This window comes from Hetaerina americana, unplaced genomic scaffold (genome assembly GCF_022747635.1).
Source record: "Hetaerina americana unplaced genomic scaffold, ioHetAmer1.1.p SCAF_4, whole genome shotgun sequence".
Classification (NCBI taxonomy): Eukaryota; Metazoa; Arthropoda; class Insecta; order Odonata; family Calopterygidae; genus Hetaerina; species Hetaerina americana.
In genome coordinates this window covers 11,133,858-11,156,182 of record NW_027286985.1, presented here as the reverse complement: position 1 = coordinate 11,156,182, position 22,325 = coordinate 11,133,858, and the positions used below count along the sequence as shown (strand labels likewise).

At 38.0% G+C, this 22,325-nt stretch overlaps 2 protein-coding genes across 2 annotated transcripts in view; one reads left to right on the top strand and one right to left on the bottom strand.

Annotated features, from left to right (window-relative positions):
* The window catches only part of LOC139692617 (ester hydrolase C11orf54 homolog), a 26,960-nt gene extending 7,435 nt beyond the window's left edge, over positions 1-19,525 (top strand). Inside the window, exons 5-7 of the mRNA XM_071590912.1 lie at positions 8,654-8,750; positions 12,567-12,733; positions 19,200-19,525. Coding sequence (XP_071447013.1) covers positions 8,654-8,750; positions 12,567-12,733; positions 19,200-19,373 — 438 coding nt within the window. The 3' untranslated portion in view covers positions 19,374-19,525. The remainder of the gene's footprint in view (positions 1-8,653; positions 8,751-12,566; positions 12,734-19,199) is intronic.
* LOC139692618 (malectin-B) lies at positions 19,523-22,325 on the bottom strand. Its single transcript, XM_071590913.1, has 4 exons — positions 21,930-22,325; positions 21,677-21,859; positions 21,539-21,596; positions 19,523-20,827 (listed from the first exon to the last, which is right to left on the bottom strand). Exons 1-4 carry the CDS (start codon positions 22,308-22,310, stop codon positions 20,616-20,618), a joined length of 834 nt encoding a protein of 277 aa, XP_071447014.1. The 5' UTR covers positions 22,311-22,325; the 3' UTR covers positions 19,523-20,615.

Sequence of the window (22,325 nt, the reverse complement as noted above, 5' to 3'; positions counted from 1 at the left end):
AAAATAATTCACTTTTTAAAAATATGGTTAGGTACTTATATTGGGTTCAGGGATAAATCTTAAAAATATTCCCATTGCTCATTCATATGTCTTTGAAATATCTATGAATGTGATTTTGGTGCATTCCTCAACTATTCAAGAGAGATTTAAATCAAATGAATCATCTCCTGGAAAAAGTTGAGTTGACATGTAAACGTGGTGAAAATTTTAACTGTGATTGCGACCATATTAATGGGAATATTTTTTTATTGTCCTTCCATTGATATATGCATCATTTAAATAAAAATCAGACACTTGCCCTTTGAATAATTAGGAAATTAAAGATATGGAAAATTGAAATATGTTCATCAAGACCAAAAAATGCACCTCATTTTCGAAAACCATATATTGTAGATGGAAACATGAAAAATTATATTTGTTATATATGAATCTGAAAACTGCCTCTTACATGGGAAACTATATCATGTCAGTATAAAAGAGGCCATGCTGAATTAGAGATATGACTGTCTGAACGGAGAGGTTCTGACACATATTAAGCATTTGCCTGTGTAAGATGTCGTTGATAAACTTAAGGAGTTTAATTTTATGGGTACTACCAAACATTGCACAGGAGATGTAATTATTTTAATAGGATTAGTTCCATTACCCTTAATGCATGATTCCACATGTCATCAAGCTTGGTATCTTGAAGAAAAGTTCTATATCCACATTCAAGATCAATATTAAGGTTAATCCTGCTACAAGACAGGAATATGAGGACAAGTTTGAATCTGGCCAGAGAAAAGAGGAAGTTACTCAGTTAGTAGTAGTTTTTATAGAGGCAACTGACAGCAGAGTCATCTGTGCCTTTAGGGATGGAGAGGAAAGAAAGAAGGGCAATCTATTTTAAATAACCGTATGGAGTGACAAATATTTCTTCTTCAACAGATACGTATTAGGTAAAATTAAAGGCAAAACGAATAGTGGTCAAAAATATTTTGTGCAAAGTTTGGAAGAAAGGAGAATGAAGCATTTCATAGTAACGATTTTAAAGTGTAATAATCATTCGCATTGTCCATAGTTTCTTTGAATTTCTGTAAGGTAAGAGCAGTTGATATGGATGTGCAATGAGGGGGTTCTGGCAAGGTTATCAGAATTTTAAAATAAATACTTTCTTAAAATCATCAAGACATTAAGGAAATCATCAAATTCATTTAATTGATCAGTAGTCGAGAGTTTTGAGAGCGTAATTTTATATAAAAAGGATTACAGTTTTTTCCCATTGATAACGCGCACCCAGAACTTGGTAGTTATCGTGAATTTGTATAGATACCGCGCGCCCAGGGCTTCATAGTTATGTTTTGAAGGTGTATTGATGCCGCGCATCTGTATATACATATAAATATGCGCATAAAAATTATTTATAGTGTGTGTAAAAATGCGTCTATGTCAGATGTGTGCGTGTAAAAATACGTCCATGTTTGGATTTTTACAGTTTTCATTACATAACGCGCATCGATAACGCGTGAGCGTTATCGATGGAAAAATTACGGTAATTAATGACAACAAAAAATAAACATGATGACAAAACGTTTTGCATTTATTTTTTACCTTTTCAGTGTGACATACGAATTTTGACACCACTTTGAACGTCATCTAAAATTTTCTATATATATATGTGTGTGTGTGTTTATATATATATATATATATATATATATATATATATATATATATATATATATATAAATATATATATATATATATATATATATATATATATATATAATTCACATTCAATTCATTTTTAACTTTAATCAAAATCGTTTGCAATCACTTCATCAAAATATGGCAAAATTTCCAAATGCATGAGATAGCCCAGAACATTGGTCTACATATCTGGAAAATAATCCACAGCAGAAACATTGATGGTTGATTGATTAGTTAGATAGACTCCCACAGTTTCAGTGAGGACTTACATATAGATGCACAGTAAAATTCTTTTTTCTCCGGTGGACGCGTTGAATTTTCTATAACTGTGCGGTCTAAACCAGAAAACAACTCTTTTTTAAGATCCATGATTTTTGAAAGTATCGACAGTAAACAGTTGGATAGGAATTATTAGCCTCGTTCCTTCATGAATGTGGGATTGCATAATGCGAATGGACTTACGACACTGACGCGATAATATTTCAGGTCGATTTGAAATCCCGCAAAAAGAAAAAAATTCACCTTTTCAATGCTGCTGCAATTCGGCATCCGAATGCTTGCGTGACGAACCAGTCTAGGGCACATGACTCTATGGCACGAGACGAAAAACTTCAGTGAGATACATACGAATGCCACAAAATCTCCCGTAAAGTTCCCCTCGTCATCGCTCGGCGTTCGAGACTGAAGAGGCTCGCGAAGTGCTATTAGTTTAACTCAAGACGGCACGAAAACCAATAAGGAATCCGTTGGGGGAAACTTTCCTCCTTTTGCTGCGTGCATCTTCAGCCATTCTCCGATGACTCTTTGGAATCTTCCATCATCAAAAACTGACGAAGGAGAAAAATATCCGTCGACGGTTTATTTCAAGAATACTCTTCGTACTGCATTGGAGAACACGGCACGAACCCAGCACTTATCCTTTTCCGGTCATGATCTAACACTTCGTGATTTTTCAGCGCCCGTCTGAATTCACTCGCTCAGGTCTAATGTCCAGTTGAGGAGGGCGTTGTAATGGTATTTGTCGACCCGACACACACGCTCGAAGGGATAGCTTTGCCGTTGCTGTATCTTGAGCTGAGCGCGCGACTGACTGGAGTAGTCACTGCCCCCGCCGGTCTCTCCCCACCCCCTACCCCCGCCGGTCTTTCCACACCCCCCCTCGTATGAGTCCCTCTTTCGGGCCCTCATCCCCGCCTCCCTCTCCTCACCTCTCGAATACAAGCACCCTCCGCCGCATGTGTCATATGGTTGACCCTCCGGGGGCAGACGTCATAAATCAAGTCCCGCCTTACTGGAAGGAGAAGGGATTGTAATTTTCTTGGAAGAGGCAAGGTCTGTGTGTCTCAAGGGGCTCAGCCGTTGAAGACCCTCTTGCTGAGTAGTTGGGGGGGTTTGACATTTCAAGTTGTAGGAGTGAGGCGTTCAGGAGTTACCTCAAGCTTGTTTGTCACACGGTTTGCCATTCAATTATCTCGGTGGGCGTTTATTTGGTAAGAATTGTTGATCATCCTTGATCAACAATGAAGTGACGTTGTCGGTTCTGATTTATTTGAGTATCTGACAAGCTATTAATAGATTTTTGAAATTTTTTCGGTTCATTTTATCCCATATAGCTAATGCCGCTTAATGAAGTTGCCTTTCAATTTAGTTTATTTGAACAATGTATAAATGCGATGATATGAAAATAAGGAACTACTATTTATTAACTTCAATACAAAGCACTTTATGTAAATCCGATTTTTACTCTTTAAATGATATGTTTCGACGATAGTTGGTTTGAATTACGTACTTTCATTTGCTCTCGGGTTCTTAGAAAATTCCGTCAAAATACTCAAGTCATTTGAAGACTAGATAATTAACAGAAAAATTGATATCATGGGTTACCTTTCATGCAGTTAAACGACTATATTTTGCGAAATTACGAAGAGCGTGCATTTTTTCGTATGAATTAATTAAAAAACTGCAATGAAGCAAACAAATATAATCCAAAATAACAAAGAACATCTTACTAAAAAATATTTCAAATGAATTTTTCTAGGATTTTTTCCTTGGAATTTTGTCAGCACTTCCTTATCAAATTTCTACTTTTTCTCGTGTAGTTTCTCTGCGTACACTCAGTAATTATAACCCATTGAGGCCGTCTCCTGTCATCGTAGACCTGGGCTAGGTCTCCCACTCTCCGCAATGTACTGTACACTGATAAGTCTACATGACAAGTTGTGCTTGGCTTGGCATAGCAGAGCCTTTTTTGTGGTAGGGTAAAATTTTTCAGCCCCTTTTACTAGGGGAGGGGCCGTTGTCTTCCATCCTCCCCCTTGACAACTCCCTCAATCGTATCTTAGTATCTTTATGAAGGTCGTAGGAGTCAAAAAAATAAGCGGTCGAAAATGACCAGCGCGAAAGCTTCCTTCTGATCTGATACGACGATTTTGTCGTTCTCGAAACACGGCCCTCAGCAAGAGGCCGTTGTGTGCTATGCCATTCGATGTATCGGAAATTTGTACTCTCTAACGAAGCACTTCGATTCGTGAGCTCGTCGAAGGTGGTGCGATCTAGTTCTCTGATAGAAAGGATCCTAAGCAGAGATGTGGATGCGAGGCGGTTCGACTTGAAATGCGTACATCGCGTGCGACTTGATCAGTGAATTCATTTCAACTGGTTTCGATTTGATTGTAATCGACTATGTCTGATTGTTATCTAACAATAGTTCCGCACAGTCGAAAAACAATTGTTTCATCCCCGGGTTTGCTGACTACTTCAAATTCACGGCTGCGCCTGTTACCGCTATCGCATAAAACGGGTGGTCGGAGAAAGGGGTCGCACCCGTATGGGGGTGGGGAAGAGACGTACTAGCGAAAAGGAGTGGATAAGTTGGGTGGAGAGACGAGAGGAAAACTCGTTTCTTGATTGCCATCCGTGCTTTGAAAAAAATTGTATTTCGATAGCTTTTCCGTTATCCAACTGGCTTGGATAGATTGCATGTATGAGTAAAGCACACTGTTCTGGACATTGATCTCAATTCAAGTTCTGTTCCAAAATGATCTCAAGAAATACTTATACCTAATGGAGGCTCGGTCTAGGACTTTTGACTGTTAACGTAACTCTTTGAAGCTCTGCCAGGTCGTCATGAAGATAAGGCTAGTTTTCGACTGCTTCCACTGGCCGAAGAATTATGACAAGAGAAAGGTAGGTCCTGCCAGCCAGCCGGTACTCAAAATGGTTGGGCGTTAGCTCTTAAAAAAATCGCTGCTTCGGTGAGACACCCCTTCAGCGTCAATAATTGTGCAAAGTGCACCTAAATGGAGCAGTGCCGAGTAGGTACTTCTTTGTTTGTATATATATTTTAGCCCTCCCCGGACTACAACCATGACGTGGTGGAAGGGCTTGCGCGTTCCGATGACCCCTAGAGCTGTACTGGCGGGAGTAATAATAATTGCTCCTGGTAGGGTCACCCATGCCAGATAGGTCGAAGGTTAGGAGCCAGACGAAAGGTAGTCCACGCAGCGTCTGTCCCTCAGTGAGGCGGCTGCATTGGCGTCTGACCCCAGTGGGGCGGCCAGTAAGTGATGGTGTCACGTTAAATACACTATTGAGGAAGGCAACGGGAAACCACCTCAATTATCATTCCCAAGATAAATATGATAGTCACAGAAAAGATTTTGAGTCCTGGCAACTACGGGACTAATGAGTATATTGCAGAAAATAGGAATATATTGGAGGGACAGGAGGCTAATCCGCAACCTGTATATTTCTCAGACTGCTCAGGTGCGAGTGAGGAACGGGGAGTCCGGATGTGCAGTGTTAGGAAGAGGTGTCAGGTAGGGTTGTCCATCATCACCGTTGCTGTTCAACCTGTATGCAGAGTAAATGATTAAAGAGGCATGGGAAGAACTGGAGGTAGGAATGAAAGTGGGCGGGGAATTCGTAAAATCAGTTAGGTTTGCTGATGACCAAGCTTTAGTTTGTCAGTCAGCCAAGGGGCTGCAAGCATTGCTGAGTGAATTGGAAATTCAGTGCGATGGGTATGGTATGAGAATCAATATTAATAAAACAAAGGTTATGCGATTTTAGGGAAAGAAAAAGGCTAAGCTAAACATTAAATGGGAGGGCAAAAACTAGAGCAGGTAGAACAGTTTACGTATCTCGGTAGTGTTTTGGACCAACACGGTCAAAGTAGTAGGGGCGTAAGGAAAAGAATTGCACTAGGTAAAGAGGCTTTCACAAGGAGGAGGGAGTTGATGACGGGGACGTTGAGTAAGGATATTAAGAAAAGACTCGTCAAAACTTTGATATGGAGCATAGCTATGTACGGCGCAGAAACGTGGTCATTGAAGCAGGAGGACAGACTAGAGGCTTTTGAAATGTGGGTGTGGAGAATAATGGAGAAGGTGAAATGGACAGAGAAGAAGACAAACGAGGAGGTACTTGGTATGGTGGGCGAAGAGCAATCCTATGGAGGCAGGAAAAGTGGCTGAAGGGGGTATTGACCGGCAGCGGGATGTTGAAGACTGTAATTGAGGGGAGAATGTTAGGCAAACGAGGAAAGGGAAGGAACAGGATAGGGATGTTGGATGGGATGAAGGGAGGAAGAAAGTACTCAGAGATGAAGAGAGACCTGATGTAGAGTAGGATGTTGTGTTTTGTGTTTGTTAGGAGTAACTAAATACTTATTTGGTAGTTGTGTCCATCCAAAAACCTACCTTAACCGGCAGATTACTTAATGATAATCCCATGTCCACACCGCATTTGGTCGACAACTGACTTGAATTATTCCAAGGAAGTTACTCGCAAGACAAAATGAAAAGCGCTGTTGGGGTTAAAATTTTACTTAGAAATATTTTGAAACATTTAGGCTTTTTCTTTTCACTTACGTTATTCTAATTGTTTTGCGACTCTCCCCTGACTCTCATTAATCGTTTTTTCCCGGGAATCGAACGAGGGATTCACAATTCGGGAGCCACTTCTTAAAACGCGACCAAGATTCCCAAGATCCATGACCGCAGATTTAGCTTCTTCAAGTCGTCTCGTATCCGGTCGAATATTGAACGAAAACGCCAACAAGGATGTGAATTTGACTCGAGAATCAATGCATTGGCAATTAAAAATCGCTATCCGCCTTATTCAGGGTATGGAATTTGTATTTATAAGAGATCATGAATACGTATGCCGGAAAACACTGAGATTGTCTGACGTCAACAGCCATAGTTGGTAAAGGGAAGGCCATAAAATTAATGTTTTTTCCCTTGGGATCAATGACATTAAAGAGTACGAGTTTGGATTTATTTGAAACGTTTTCTAGTCTTAGGCTTAGCGCAATCACTCGCCGTTTTTTTATGGACTTAAGTGGGTCGCTTCTTTCAAGATTGGCCTGCTCGGGTGAGAATACGCAACTATTTGCTGTGACCGTTGAGAATAACGACATTCAAAGTTATCACTCTTCGTTCGGAATACTTCCAGCCAGCACTGATCTCGATGAATGCCAAGCATAACATTTCATAAGACTAAGCAAACCTACTGGTCATCGATTGTAGGTTACCGATTAATTGAGTTTTAATCCACTAATCCCGTCTCATACGATAAATAATCTTTCCCTGGGAAGATAGTATATTATATATAAATATCATTGGTCATTCACACTATTAGGATCTTGGCCTGGGAGAGCTGCAGTTTTCAAGAGGTTGTTGCGCACTTTATCAAATATTAGAATTAATGTGACTCTAGGTGTTCTGGGTTTGACAGTAAAACTCCCAAAATTCATCTGTTTGCCACCTGGTTGCGTTTGGGACCGTGTCAAAAAAGTTTAAAGAATAAAATATAATTGGTATGGGTCTGAACTTACATTAATTTTGAGAGTCTACGAGATGTTTGTAGAGCAAAACGGTCATAGACTTTAAGAGTGAAGAAATCGATGTCAAAAATTCTTTTATTCGCATGCAACATTATTTTCAATTCTCATTAGAGGAGTTTTACGATAGTCAGGCATTCGAAAATTTGCGAATTAGTGCCATTATTGCGTTAAGCCAATGTTGCGATTGTGATTGGAAGAATGTGCTCATTGTTACACGATCAAATTTCAATCCAATTAAATTCCTTAATAAATTTTATTCGCGGGCTCCCGGAGTGACATCGCGTGAAATCTGGTTTCCGAATGCAGAAACCACATTTCGGACATTTTGATTGGTTATTTACTGTTTTTTTTCAAAATTTAATTTATAAATCGCAGGGATGACTTTGACGTCCCAATAAATTTACTAAATGATCGTATTGGTGACACATTCACTGCGCGGATGATAGCAGTGGCATTCAAGTTCCATATGCATCGCCAAAATTATCATTTAACAAACGAATAAATGTCTGACCTCATGTCACAGTGATTGATGACTCCTCACTTCCTCCGGCCAAAGGAAAAAAAAATAAGGATGACTTTCGAAACTTCTAGAATCTAGTACGCCAGTGGAAGAATTTCGAAAACCTCAAACGAAGTAATTACTGAATAATTAATAGGGGTAAAAGTGGCACCGAAAAAGAATTGTGATCTGCAAAGGAGAAGAGGGAGTTGATGATTACGGCATGAAGTAAAGATATTCAGAAAATATGAATGAAAACTGTGATGTGGAGCGTATTTTTTGTATGGAAATTGGTCGTCAAGACAAGAGGATAAGCACAGATTGTAAAATTTTGAGATTTGGTTGTGAAGAAGGATGAAATAAATTACTTGAGTGAAGGTAAAGCAAGCGAAGAAGTTGCAGGCATTATAGGAGAATAGAGAGGAATTATTAATACTTGTATTCTGTTAGGCTATAAAATGGGTTACGCTAATGCATGGCTTTCGGCCATTTAGTACCTCATAATTTAGCATCGTGTAATCCTTGCGTCCATCAGACACGTACCTTAATCGGTAGAATACTGTTTGTAACAGTATTCAATAATTATGTGTGGTTCCTTGATTAGTATTAACTTATTACAGGTCGTAAAGGTGCACTGCAGACAGAGGACTGGGAGCCAGGATTTTATCACCAGCATCAGAACGACATTGCAAGATTTCTACAAGGACAAGCCAGTGGGTAAGTAATCACGGACGAATTTCCAATATTAATGCTTCTTGTCGTATGGGTCAATATTATTAGCATATACATAAATGTGTGTCGGAAGGAGGCGATTTGTTGATTGAGCACCCAAAGTTTGAATCGGTCTTGTGGAAGAAATCAGGAAGAGTACTAGCTGTCTCAAAATTGTTTGGCATCTCGTACATATAAATGGAATGGTTCTGATTCAAAAGAAGCTATTCACTTACCTATGAAGGTAACAGAGATCATGGATGAAGTGAAAATACCTGGCGTATTTGCCATTTCCAAGGCATCGTATCACTTTCGTCTAATCGCCGCCACTAATTGCTTAGTATTTCACTTAAAATATATAACTATAATTGTTGTGGCTCAGATATGAATCCTTTATTTTTTTAAGTCCGTTGAGATGGTAGAATAATGAGTCGTCGTCTTCATGCCAAATTCCGACGGTCATAATCCGCGGCGCTTATTTAAGGAGAAACCGATGCCATTCGCGAGGAAAAACGATCTTTTATTTTTGACGAAAATTTTCACCGAAAAGTAAGGAGCCAATGGAGGTTTAATGGTTGATATTAAAGCCAACGTATAAATTTAGTTCTTTGGTTTTGGTCGCTGAAGGAGCGATGACCTCATGAGGGAACTGTAGTTTTCCCGGGGCAACGCACCTTTTCATAAATTACCGACCTGCAGCTTCCTTCTCTTCCCTGGGACAGGGTGGAAAGAAATTTGTGCCCTGGTATGCGTGCAGCATAGCTGGAAAACTGATCGATCCCCATGCGTATATGAGAGAAAAACGGTGAGAGGATCTTCAGGATGGCATTGGCCTACTCGTTAGTTGTATGTAACCCTCGGAACGTGGCTCATATCGATGCCCGATAGCCATGAAAATATTCCCAAAAAGGAATTCTTATATAGACATTAGTACCTACTAATTACCCTTAACACTGTTCCCATTTTGGGGTAGTCAATGTAAAAAAACCTCATTTTAAGCTATTTATGGAGAAATTCCAAAGAAACTGCGGGAGATGCCGCAACAGTAACTTTTACCGGAGTCATCCGCTAATGTGTATTTCAATGCAACAATTTCAGAGTGTAAAAATCATTCGCCTTGACCGGGATTCGAACCCGGATCCCTCAATGTCCGGTCGAGTGCTTTAGCCAGTTAAGCTATCGAGGCATATCTTGTTGCATTGAAATGCACATTAGCGGATTACTCCGTTAAAAGTTACTGTCGCGGCATGTCCCGCAGTTTCTTTGGAATTTGTCGAGGTATAAACAGCCTAAGTGTTTAAAAGTTGGCTTTAACCTCGTGGATTGTGGCGCGTCGCGCACGACTACGAATGCCTGTGACATTGTATGTACGGTATTTCGTCACAACATCTTGTTCCTTTGAAAGCCCCCAAAATTTCAGAGTTTAAGAGGACGCCTCGGTAGCTTAACTGGCGAAAGCACTCAACAGGACATTGAAAGACTCGGGTTCGAATCCCGGTCAAGGCGAATGATTTTTACACTCTGAAATTGTTGCATTGAAATATTTATGGAGACTTAAATTGATACCTTGCACACTAACCTGCATTCCTGTCGCCTCTGTCAAATTGGTACATCGTTCTGCAGGTGATCTCCTGCTCCTGAGTCTCTTCAGACAGCTACTGCCATATGACTTCCTTGGTCCACATTCCCCTCTCTCAAACCATATCCTCATTCATTCTGTATGGTGATTCGATTTTCACCAATTCTCTCGGCATGATCATGGCATAACAAGCTTCTTTCATATTTGTTTCTTAGTGGCACTGGTGCAACTATTTTAGGAAGTGGAAGGAATTTATTCAGATCCTTCTAAGACACTTTATTCTTTTCAAATATTCAAATTTTTAATCATTGGTGGTAAAGAGTATGTAAAATATTACATTTACCAGCCATTAGAAATAAACAGACCCTGTCTTAATCGTAGGGACTCTGTGAAGTATGGAATTTACTTTATGCTTCGAAATTTAATCATATAGATTTAAAAAATGATACTGATTATTTTCTTTAGGGGACTTTTTGAAGGAAAAAAATGATTCCTATCGACTTTTGTATCAAAATTGTTCCCCTTTCTTTATCCTGTACTAATGGTGTATCCATTTCACATTCATTTATTAAGGGAATTAAGATATTGTCAGGGAACGAGATAGTTTTGAAAGCAGTTACAAACAAAACCTCAGGTGGGCAGTGTGAGATAAGTGATGGCCATGATGTCAAGCTAGCCTGGTTCCCAGGAGTTCCAATGGAGTTCATATGGCGGAGAATTTCAAGATTAAATGAAAAGAAAAGTAACAGTTCTCTTAATATCAAACTAATCTTGTCAAACTGTATTTGGGGAGAAGTAATGCGTCATTTCAACCTCAGGCACATAAAAAGATTCTAAGGCAAGCCAGAAATGTCATGCAGGTTTTAATGTGAGCATCTCCATGCTTTATTTGGCCTGCAAAATTAATCAAAAATGCACACAGTCAATTGGCAGCTTCCAAAATTGTATTTTTAATATGCCTTTCTGTCAATAAAATGTGTATTCCACTCTAATCAGGAGGGATTTCAAATGATGACCGGTTGAAATGTGATGCATAAAGGATCTATTTCTGATCTATTCCCGTATGGAATAGATCAGAAATACCAACATTAATATTTTGAAATGTAATGAAATAATTGACTTTGTAATTCCACACACTTTATTTTAAAAAACACGACCCAGGTTTCGACCTGGGTCGTGTTTTTGATCCTTCTGATTGTTGAATACCTTCTGATCATAGGAGGGAGGGGGTTGGTCAGAGAGGGAGGTTGGTTTATATAGCCAGCATGCTTCTATGAGGACCACCTGATGATGACGTTCAACGTCGAAACCTGGGTCGTGTTTTTTAAAATAAAGTGTGTGGAATAACAAAGTCAATTATTTCATTACATTTCAATGTGTTATGCAAATTCCATAAAGTTACGCCTGAGACAACAAATTTTACGAACATTAAGTTTCCATGGCTAACTACAGTCAACAGCCAACTTGGGAGTGGAGTTAGCCGTCTCAACTATGCATTGGTCATATAAAAAAAAAAAATCAAGATTGATGGCTAAGTGTCCTTGTTCTCAGGTATTCTGGTGGATTTCCCAAAGTTTATATGAACTAGAAAGAAATAACATTTTCATTTTTTTTTTTAAATCTTTATTAATTATATTTATTGTGATTATGAAATCAATCAATCAATCTACAACCCAATGCTTTCAACCAATTTGTTAAAACTATTCAATCAGTTGCACATAATTTAAATTAATTTCTGATAGTGCCGTTACAAAAGGAGGGTAGTACCATCTATGTATGCATGAAGTAAACTTTATTTTACTGTTATTAAATGATCCCAAAAGGTTAGAGAAAATACCAAACTATTTGTACTTTTGTATATGCATACCGTAAACCAATGCTTGGGAACCATGATGATTTGCGGTATTTGTGTTTGCTACAGCCATATTTTATCATACGAGATCAAAAACTGAATGCTTAAAACACCTTTTAACTAATTCCAAAGGAACCATGGGAAATGCCTCTGCAGTAACTTTTAATGGAGTCATCCGCTAATGTGCATTTCAATGCAACAATTTCAGACAGGCAATGCCTGAATAGCTTAAGTAGCTAAAGCACTCGGCTGGACATTGAAGGATCCGGGTTCGAATCCCGGTCAATGCCAATGATTTTTACACTCTGGAATTGTTGCACTTTCAACTACTTATCTTCTTCCATCATAATGGCTTTAAATTAAGGTTCTAATAGATATGGTACTTTCGCAGGTTTGGGAGGAACTTTTTTGCTGAAAGAAGGCACGGCCAAGCATCACGTGATGCCCGATTTCTCCAGTGTCCCACTGAATACTGAAGACGAACTGAATAATTGGCTCAAATTTTACAACTTCACTGCTCCATTAGTCTCTGTGGGGACGTTAGTCACCGCAGATCCGGTGAGTAATAAGTGTATTCTAAATTACACAAGACAGACCAATGTATTGAATCATAGATTTCAAGTATGTGCTGATAATTTTGGTTTTTTTGTGTTGATGGCCCAAAACTGTTCAATTGATGGATTTTCAAAAGTGCATACATTGTGAATAGAATACAAAAGCATTAGATTTTTGCCATCATGTTATCCAGGTATCTTACAGTATGAAGGGGCTTAATTTTTTTTTGGTTTCTCCCAGCAATGATTTGCCTTTCATGACAAGATACTCCACTCTTCCTGCTGGCATCTTTGGGTCAGAAGTAATAATGAAAGAATTTTTCATCTTATTTTTTTTCATTTGAGAGCCATTTGAGACATGGTAGTCCTGGGGGTAAAAGCATTGGACTACTGACTGCAGGGCCTGCATTTGATAACTGAGCAAGCCTCTCTTAGCACCCTAAGCTCCACCCAAGCTATTTTTTCTGGTACCAGACCTTCCTCGGAAACCATAACTGGCACTGGGAATAGATTTGGCCCCCTTACCCTGATGTGTGAATTTCGCATGCCATCAGGCTTAGTACTGAGTGAACTCTACCATCACCTACCAAATCGACCTTCCGGTTGATAGCTTTTTTATATATATTTTTTAGGGCTCAGTGATGTGAATTACAGGCATTGATTGGTCAAATCTTGAAGTTTTGGGCTTGAATATCTTTCATAATCCATTCCATGCAGAATCAATTCTCAATGATTTAGCTTTTTGGGCATTTTGTTATCACCATTGTAATCGACTTCACTTTCTTTGAAGTCCAGTATGCAGACCAGCTTGTACTGGATTAAAAGACATTTTCGCTTTAGGCCGCAAGGTGAACTTTGAAGGTAAATTTCACAGAAAGCTGATACCACCCCAAACTGCCTTATTATTATGAAGTAATACAGATTATGAAACATTCCAAAAACCAAAATGCACACAATGGAATAATCATACAAAACCCTCTCTCCAACAAATGGCAGTGGACATTCTGGCCCCAATTTCACTTTGAGATAAGAGCAATCAGAGCCAACAAGAACAGCATGTCAACTCATGTACAAAAGCCGCAGTTATCAATCCAAAGTTTGGTTTGATAGGCGAGGATAGAGCTCACTCAATACTACGTCCAACAGCAAGAGTAATTCCAAATCTGGGATTTAGGGGTCAGTTGCTTGCCCAGTGCCACCTGTGGTTCCCCAGAAATATATGATTATTGGTGTTCTACCATTTAAGGTAGTTTTTCGATGGGAAAATTAATCGTCTTTGCCTCTCATAACAAAACACAACATTACATGTGACACTGCAATAATTTCTCCTTTAATTCTGCATACTTCCTTCCTTCATTCCAACCTACATGCCTATCCTATGATTTGGCATTCCTCATTTTCCCATTTTCCCACCATTCCTCTATCACAGTCTTCAACATCCCATTCCCAATCTATACGCTCCGCATCCATCTTTCCTGCCTCTTTTTGATTTCTCCCAACAATCCCCTCTCCTCCCCACACTGCCCTGCTTCAATGACAGTTTCCTTGCTGTACAAAATCACGCTCCATAATAAAGTTTTAGTGAGCCTTTTTGTGACATCCTTACTTAACGTCCCTGTCATCAATCACCTACTTCTAATAGAACTTTGCTTGATGCAATTTTTCTTCCTATGTCCCTACTACTTTGATCATTTTGGTTGAAAGCACTTTCGAGTTATGTAAATTTCCACCTACTCATATTTCTGAATTCCAATTTCAACATTTAACTTAACTTTTCTCTTTCTCAAATACGGCATAAATTTTGCTTTGCTTCCATTTATTCTAATTGCATACCCATCAAACTGACCTTACTATACACTCAAGAGTTTGCAACCCCTTGGCTGAGTGACCAATTAGAGCTTGGTCATTAGCAAACCTAACTGATTTTTATACAATTTCCCTCTGACGTTCATTCCTACCCCCTTTTCTTCCCATATCCCTTTTTAATAATTCCCTCCACATATACGTTGAACAACATTGGTGATCATGAACAGTGCTGTCTCACCCCTCTCCCTAACACAGCCCATCCTGACTCTCCATCCACCATTCGCACCCGAGCAATCTGAGAAATACAAGTTGCGGATAACTCTCCTATCCCTACAATATATGCCTATTTAAGGCATTACAGTCATTTATTCTACCAATTCACTTTATGAAATACTTTCTTGAAAATTACAAAACACAAATACATCCTGTATGTATTCTATGTTCCTCTCTGTTAGAGACCTCATAATGGCATCACACTTACCTCTCCAATTCCTGAACTAATCATTTCATAAATAATAATTTGTCCTATTTTCTATCCTCTTATTGATAATCCTGAGTATTGCTATAGCTTCAGGCAAAACCAAACATATTGTTCTATAGTCCTCATATATGGTTTTTCCATTATTTGGGATGGAAACTAATATTGATCTGATGAAAATTTCAACCACAATTCCTCCCTCAAACATGCTATGAATTAGCCCATGCTCTTCTTTCCACATTTTCCTTGGACTTTAAGGAGTGCTGCTATTTGATTAGATTTCCCTTAAAACCCTATCTATCTCCTAGGGTGTATACACTCCAAACCCTAGCAGTGGTTTGCAGGGTACTAAAATATCTAAATAAATACCTAGATCTCCCAAGTAAGAATGCCTATGCCATCCTCGTCTATATCATAATCTATTTCTATGACTAAACTTGCTGGTCCAATGTCTTAACCATGTAATTCCGCTAAATATAATTTCCTTATCTCTTTGAATATTTTCCTGGTTCAATTAATAATGCTATCTCCTTTTCTTTTATAGTGTGCATTGATTTTTCCTTCTTACGGCCTGATATTGTTTTAATCTTCCTATATATTTCACCAATTTCACCCTTCCTTAGTAAACTTTCCATATCCTTGCACTGCATCTTCCACCACATTTCTTTCACCCTATTAGTTTCCCGCCTATGATTAACGTTCAATTCTTTGTACTTTCTTCTACCTAAGTCTGTCATTTAAGTCTTCCTTTCCATTCCCCTGTCTATCTTCTGGCGTTGTTGTCTGTCTGCTAGCATGGTTTTCATTAACTTTTTCCAGCTTTCTTTTCCTATGGGTTTTCTTCTGTGGTTTCTGATATTCCTTTTATGATATGCTTCCATTTCTCTTCATTTGTACCCATCTCCCTGTACTCACTCATATTTTTCTCTACGACCTGCTGATACTCATTTCTTTTCTGTATTAATGCTTCTACATGTTATTATTACCTTAGCGTCTTCCTCATTTAATCTTGCTAAATGACTTTATTAATTCTAAATTATGATCTGAATCCACATCCACTTTGGGGAAACTGTAAAAATTAATCACACTGCTCCTAAATCTCTGCCTAACCAGAATCAATCTTTTTGAATCCCTGAGCATTTTTCATATATTCTTTAAGTGGTTTTTAAACCCAGTGTTTTTTATAATAAATCCAATCTGCTGCAGAACCCTATTGCTTCTGTTTTGTGGTAATTCATTGTCCCTAAACCATAATCATACTCTGATCTCTGTCCATCTTTGTTTCATGTAAAAATTGACGTGGTTTCCAATCGCCTTCCTCAATAGTGTTTTTAATGTGACGCCATCACTCAAATGGCCAACCCATTCGGATGGTCATTGCAGATGCCTTTGCAGCCGCCTCACTGAGGAATACATGCTGCATGGACTACCTTTCATCTGGGTCATACCTTTTGACTTATCTGGCGTGGGTGACTCTATAAGAAGCAAATATCATTCTCCCACCAGCACAGCTCTAGGGGTCATCAGAATGCAAAAGTCCTTCCATCAAGGTGGGGAGGGCAAGAACATATGGCACTGAAAAATCACACAGCTTGGTCGAAGCTGAGGGTACCCAAACACATCACCCAAAATCCAACCTGGGCCCTTTGGCCAGAATCACACTGGTCTACCCCCTCCCCTTCCAAATACAAGGCCGCAAAAATATTTGATCATGACCCATCACATGAACATGACAGCAGGATGGCTGGAGTTAATACCATCATCGAAAGACATAGCCCATAAATGAAATGTCCTCATTCTTCTTAATGCCAAGGGTAATTGCAAAACCACCATTGATATAAACCTGGAAATGCGTAAATTTTGAATCTCTCTTGGACTAAGTCGGAATTATCTGCACACACTTAAAATCTAGGAATTTAATTATGATATAACATTGAAGGCAACACACAGGGAGACAAGAAAATAAAGCCATGTTACTCTGCAGACCACCAAAGTTAGACAAATCTCCACACAAAAATGTGGCGTTAATATCAAGAACAGATATTGCAGAATACAAGTGAGGCCAACTAGTCAGGCAATATCATGAGGAGAGAGTGATTGTAGAAGATGGTTCTGGAAGCGAACATAAGTCCAAAGAGAATAGGGGCAAATTGGAGTACTGACATACATTGGAAGAGGAATGACTGACTAAAAAACGAAACAGGGATACAAGATGGAGTTGCTGAATAAAAAACAATTTCATTGTGATCTCTGTGAGGATAGATACACTCACAGAGTGACCAGCGATTAGATGATATCTGATGGTTTCGAGGTTTTCAATGGTAAAAATTCATTTTTCATGCTTTTTTGTGCCACGTCTTATCCCCAAAGTAATTTAACAGGCACTGCTTAATTATAAGCACTTGATTATTATTGTGAATTTTCCAAAATATTCCTTCAAGGTACACATACGTGAAGCATGATACTTTAACTTCTTACAAAATACACTTCTACGAGATGTAAGCTTTGATATTCAGGCATTTCATAATGTATAAGTCATCCATGATTGTCTGGGATATGAACCCAAATCAGGATGAGTGAATTCAACAGGCTTTGAAGGATCAAGATGTTATCCTGCAATTTGTGAAGAATCAGACCATGCAATTCCACATGAAAGAATTAATTGTGTCCACTAGTGTTGTCTGTATTGAGGCGTCACTTTGTTAAAGCGATTCATCTCGGAAAAGAAAATACTTTGTTCTTTCACATATATTTTATTATGGAAGACCTAGATTCCGACTAACAAAGCTTACTTCACGCGATTATGACTTCGCAAGTCAAAACCTAGGTCGTGTTTAATAAAATATATATGCAGAAGAACTAAGTATTTTCTTTTCCGATAGTGTTGCTAAAATGTGGCATCATCTAAGTGAAGGATAACGAAACTAGTCGACACAATAATTTTTTTCCTGTGGAAACGCTAAGCCTTTGATTCTTTCTTTATACTTAATAAATGGATTCCCACAAAGTAATTGGCCTCAAACATCTCTCAAATTTTCTTTAATTCTTTGAATATTGTAAAATGCTAATATAAAAATATTGCTTGATTGCAGATTCATACTGAATTCAAATTTACATTTATTTATTCTCTCTAACCATTCCATTCTCTAGTAAAATAAAATAAAATCTCTAACATTCCAAGTTTGGTAATAAATTTAAAGAGGCCTTTTTAAAGAGGATTTACTAATTTTCAGTTTTTCAAGGGTAGTTGATCACCCTAAACTGATGGTGATTACCAGAGTATCAGCCGCAAAATTGCCGCCGAGCACTACAATTCAATTTTTAAAGAGAAGTGGGGAGCACCAATCCATCCAGCAACTATAACACGAGAGAGATTTAAGACACATTTATCGCAATTTCATTTACTGTGTTAGGTCACGGAAGCCATCCACGATCCCTGGGTAAATCCTATAGATTTAAGACCAATAACACACATAATCACCAAATAATCAAAAAGTGGCAGAGATAGAGAGAGAGAGAGACTATTAAATGTAAGCATGAATAAATCTACGTTACTAGGCGAACACTCAGTAAAATCAGATAGGCAAGGTGTGAGGTCTGAGGGCAAGAGTGATGGGATGTTTGAACAATGTAATGAGGGCATCCAATTTCTGTATTAAGTCCTTCCGATTGACGATGAGCACACAACGCCATGGACTTCGCCCAACAGGACATTGACTTGATTGTATCATGCACTTGAAAAGAAGCACACCTACCATATTTTTTTTCTTTTCAGTATTATGGAAACAAGGCAAACTAAAATGTTAATAGTATTAAGCTTGCTTGTGGACCCTTGATATAGCTTGCACAGCCTTATATAAGCAAATCCATAAAATTCTGACCACCTCAGTGAATTACATGCAACCAATGAGTTAATGCGTTAACGGAACACATTTATGTTCATCTAAGAGTAAAACAACGAAAACAATGGACTGTTACATTGCAGTGATTTTTTATGGCCGCCTATGAGCATGTCACCACAAATGTGACACTTTTTGTGGCCGTTAATGAGTTTGTTACCTCAAATGTGACACTAAGAAGGGTTTGCTCCAAATACTTCATCCTACGCTTTGCAATACACGTGAAATAACATTTGAATCTTTTCGATTCTTCTCCCAAGGACTAAAACACCTCCATTGTTTCACAGGGCCTTGACTTACGAGTGCAGCACTTCCACACATTCAGTCACCACGGCGAGGTTGGCCATTACCACATTGATACTCAGCCCGACTCGGTGGAATATTTGGGCTACTTTTCCCTCGGACAGTCCATATATCGAATTGACCGACCTGTGGTAACCCACCAAATTGGAAGAGATTAAAGAGACTTCATGAGAAAATTATTGTGGTTTTATAAAAGTTTTGCAAAAACCAGGAATGTTTTCCCACAGTGAAAAATACAAAATATCACCGAGAGAGGACACAAGAAAATGTACCACAGATATTTTTAAAATAAAAATATTTACTTTCACAATCGATATTTTACTCAAATATTATCCCAAAATGAACACAACAGAATAATGCTTCAGTAAACAGTATTGCACAAATGGTTGCCTTCAGAATAATGCAACACAAAATTAACCGAAGGCTATTAATAAAAAAAAGTACACAGTTAAGTAGAAAAAAAAAGGAAAATAAACTACATTTTTAAGTACACGGTTGAAAACATGCCACAGTGGCATTTTCAATTTAAAAAAAAACATTTGGAAAACTGGTGAATAAATGAAGATGCAAAAATATGAAAAAAAATCAAACCTCAAAAACATACTTTTTTTAAAAGTTCAATCTTCTTGACTAGCTAATAAATGAAAAGTGATTTTGTACAAATATTCATTCAGTGCATGAGTAGAAAAAACGTGATTTCTTATTCATGTGATAAGTACAATTGCCCTACTCACAAACCAGAAGTGAAGATTTTTTCCCTGCTTTCATTTATACTAGCACTTATTTTGCAACCCACATTCATAACTTCCCTACAAAATAAAACCCAATAGAGAGGTGATTAAGCATTTGTGTGCCACATACTATCCGAGATCAAGCAACAAGCTTCAGTCATGTCTTTAAAAAAAAAAAAATTAAATTTCTTCAACAAAGTCCAATTAAACAATACTATTTAAGTAAATGCCTTCTAGCATCTAAAATAAAACAGTGATAAAATTTTGATGCAAAGTAACAATAAAGAATAGTTTAAAATTTTTCTTGTTCATCACTGCTCGTCAACAAGTCTCTTATTTGTATTACGATGGAAATTAAATGACCACCATTGACACCTCTGGAATGAACACTTCCTCACAACCTTCAGTGTAAACAAAGTCACAAACCACTCCCAAAAACACACGCTAATCTCCGAGATCAGTTATTAATAGCTAAGTGGTATCTTCCTGATATATGACCCAGTCAATTATTATGATGAAAAATTGACTTGGTGGCTCCAAAAGTTCTCTTGTAATGTTTCAAAATTGATTTGGCATCATATTAAGTTGGCTAAGCATTTTCGACCACAAAACTGTTGAGGTTCACGAATGGTTTGGACTATGTGCACAGTCATGTGGAGATAAACCCCCTCAAAGTTTGCACAGACAAAACAAAAGGGGAATGAAAGACCCAATTGCTACAAATACTGGGAGCATTATGGACGAGTCATCAATAGAATACGGGTCCGGCGTGCGGGGACCGCTTGGTCGTCGGTTCTTTGATGATAAAGGCCTCTTATCTTCCAATTCTTCATGAAATTCCTCTTCAGGATCAGGAGTCAGTGGAATAAGCTTTGGCACTTCTATTAAAAGTAAAACAAACGTTAATCAGATTAGCAAAATTAAAAATACTGGAACAAAAATATTTATCAACAAAACAAATAAATGAATCAGTAATTGAAAATACGAATTTGAGTTTTCTATTAAGGGCTTTAAAATAAAACTTGTAATTGATGTAAACGGCCAAATGAATTAGATATAAACATTACATGCAAAATGGTGGAAGGATCCCAAGGACGCCTAAGATAATCTAGTAAGTCTATTGATAAGAAAGAACGAAGACGTTCACAGGATTTAATATTTTCGTACAACAAGATTCATATTGTTACAGTGAAGAGCACTTATTACGCAAATGTTTTAATATCAATTTTTTTCTGTGAAATGTAGCATTCCCCCACAGTATGAAATTAATTGTCGAATGATAGCTTTAGTCTTACATGAAAGACCAATATGTATCATCATCTAGTAACTCCTGAAGGGACAGACTTAAAAGTTGAAGAAAAAGGATCTAAATAAAATAGAAACTGCATAAGTTTCGCAAGCAATAACAAATTGAGAACGCATCAATCCCTTGCTCTTTCATTATACGCGATTTGAAATCACTTTCATACATTTAAGAAAAATGTTTATACGAGCAAGTGAACCATTATTAGGTAGAAATCGATAAAAAGTACAAAGAAGAAAATGTTTCTACAAAGGTACAGAATAGTTTAGACATGAATATAGATAATTACCTTCCACACTCCCTTTGTAAACACATATTGCATTGATTTTTGGATTGTCTCTATATCCCTGAAAACGAAAGAAGATTTTAACTTAAATACCAGGACATACGAACTAACTTCACTGTTTTCTCTCTCACAATGATTCACCTTTATAAATTCCACTCTTATTTTTCCTCCTCTAATATCAGATTCTTCATCATTGTAATATAATCTTCCCTTTTCTACATGAAAAGGTATATACTCATCATGAGCTGTTCCTCGTCCAACTCTATCGTATATATCAAGCTCAGAAACTATCGTGTGATCACCATTTAGAACAACATCAAAAACCTGGAATGTTAACAGCAAGTTAAAACTGGAGCTTAAAATTGAACACCATTTTGCAGGTGATCTGCCTCACCTTCATGTTTGCAGCATTGAAATACACTTCACTGAATTTCAACACCATCACGTAGCTACCGTCGTCTTTTATAGGAATATCATACCCAAAAGTACTGTGGTGGTAACGTTCAGTCTGGTAAAGTATAAGATCATTCTGAGGAACCCTGCTTATTAAAAGTTGTTTCCCATAATCAGAAGCTGTTCCCACTTTGCCAAGCAAAGGGTCACGCTCGTACCGAATGCCATTAACGTCCGTATGAGCTTCGCCTCCGGCATTTATAGCGTAAATAACTTCACCAATTCCTGTAACTTCTCCTATAATAAATAGCAACAGTGATAATAAATATATTTCTAAAGTACTAGAATAACTAAATTTTTGACTGCTGCCTGCAGTGGTCATGGCGATGAACAATTG

Bases quoted from the DNA above. Each gene is read 5' to 3' on its own strand.
- LOC139692618 (XM_071590913.1), bottom strand. From the start codon at position 22,310: ATGACCACTGCAGGCAGCAGTCAAAAATTTAGTTATTCTAGTACTTTA. The intron at 21,860-21,929 runs GTGAGGCAGATC...TTAACATTCCAG, and splicing joins TCAATGCTGCAAACATGAAG to GTTTTTGATGTTGTTCTAAA. The intron at 21,597-21,676 runs GTGAATCATTGT...TTTCGTTTTCAG, and splicing joins TAAGAGTGGAATTTATAAAG to GGATATAGAGACAATCCAAA.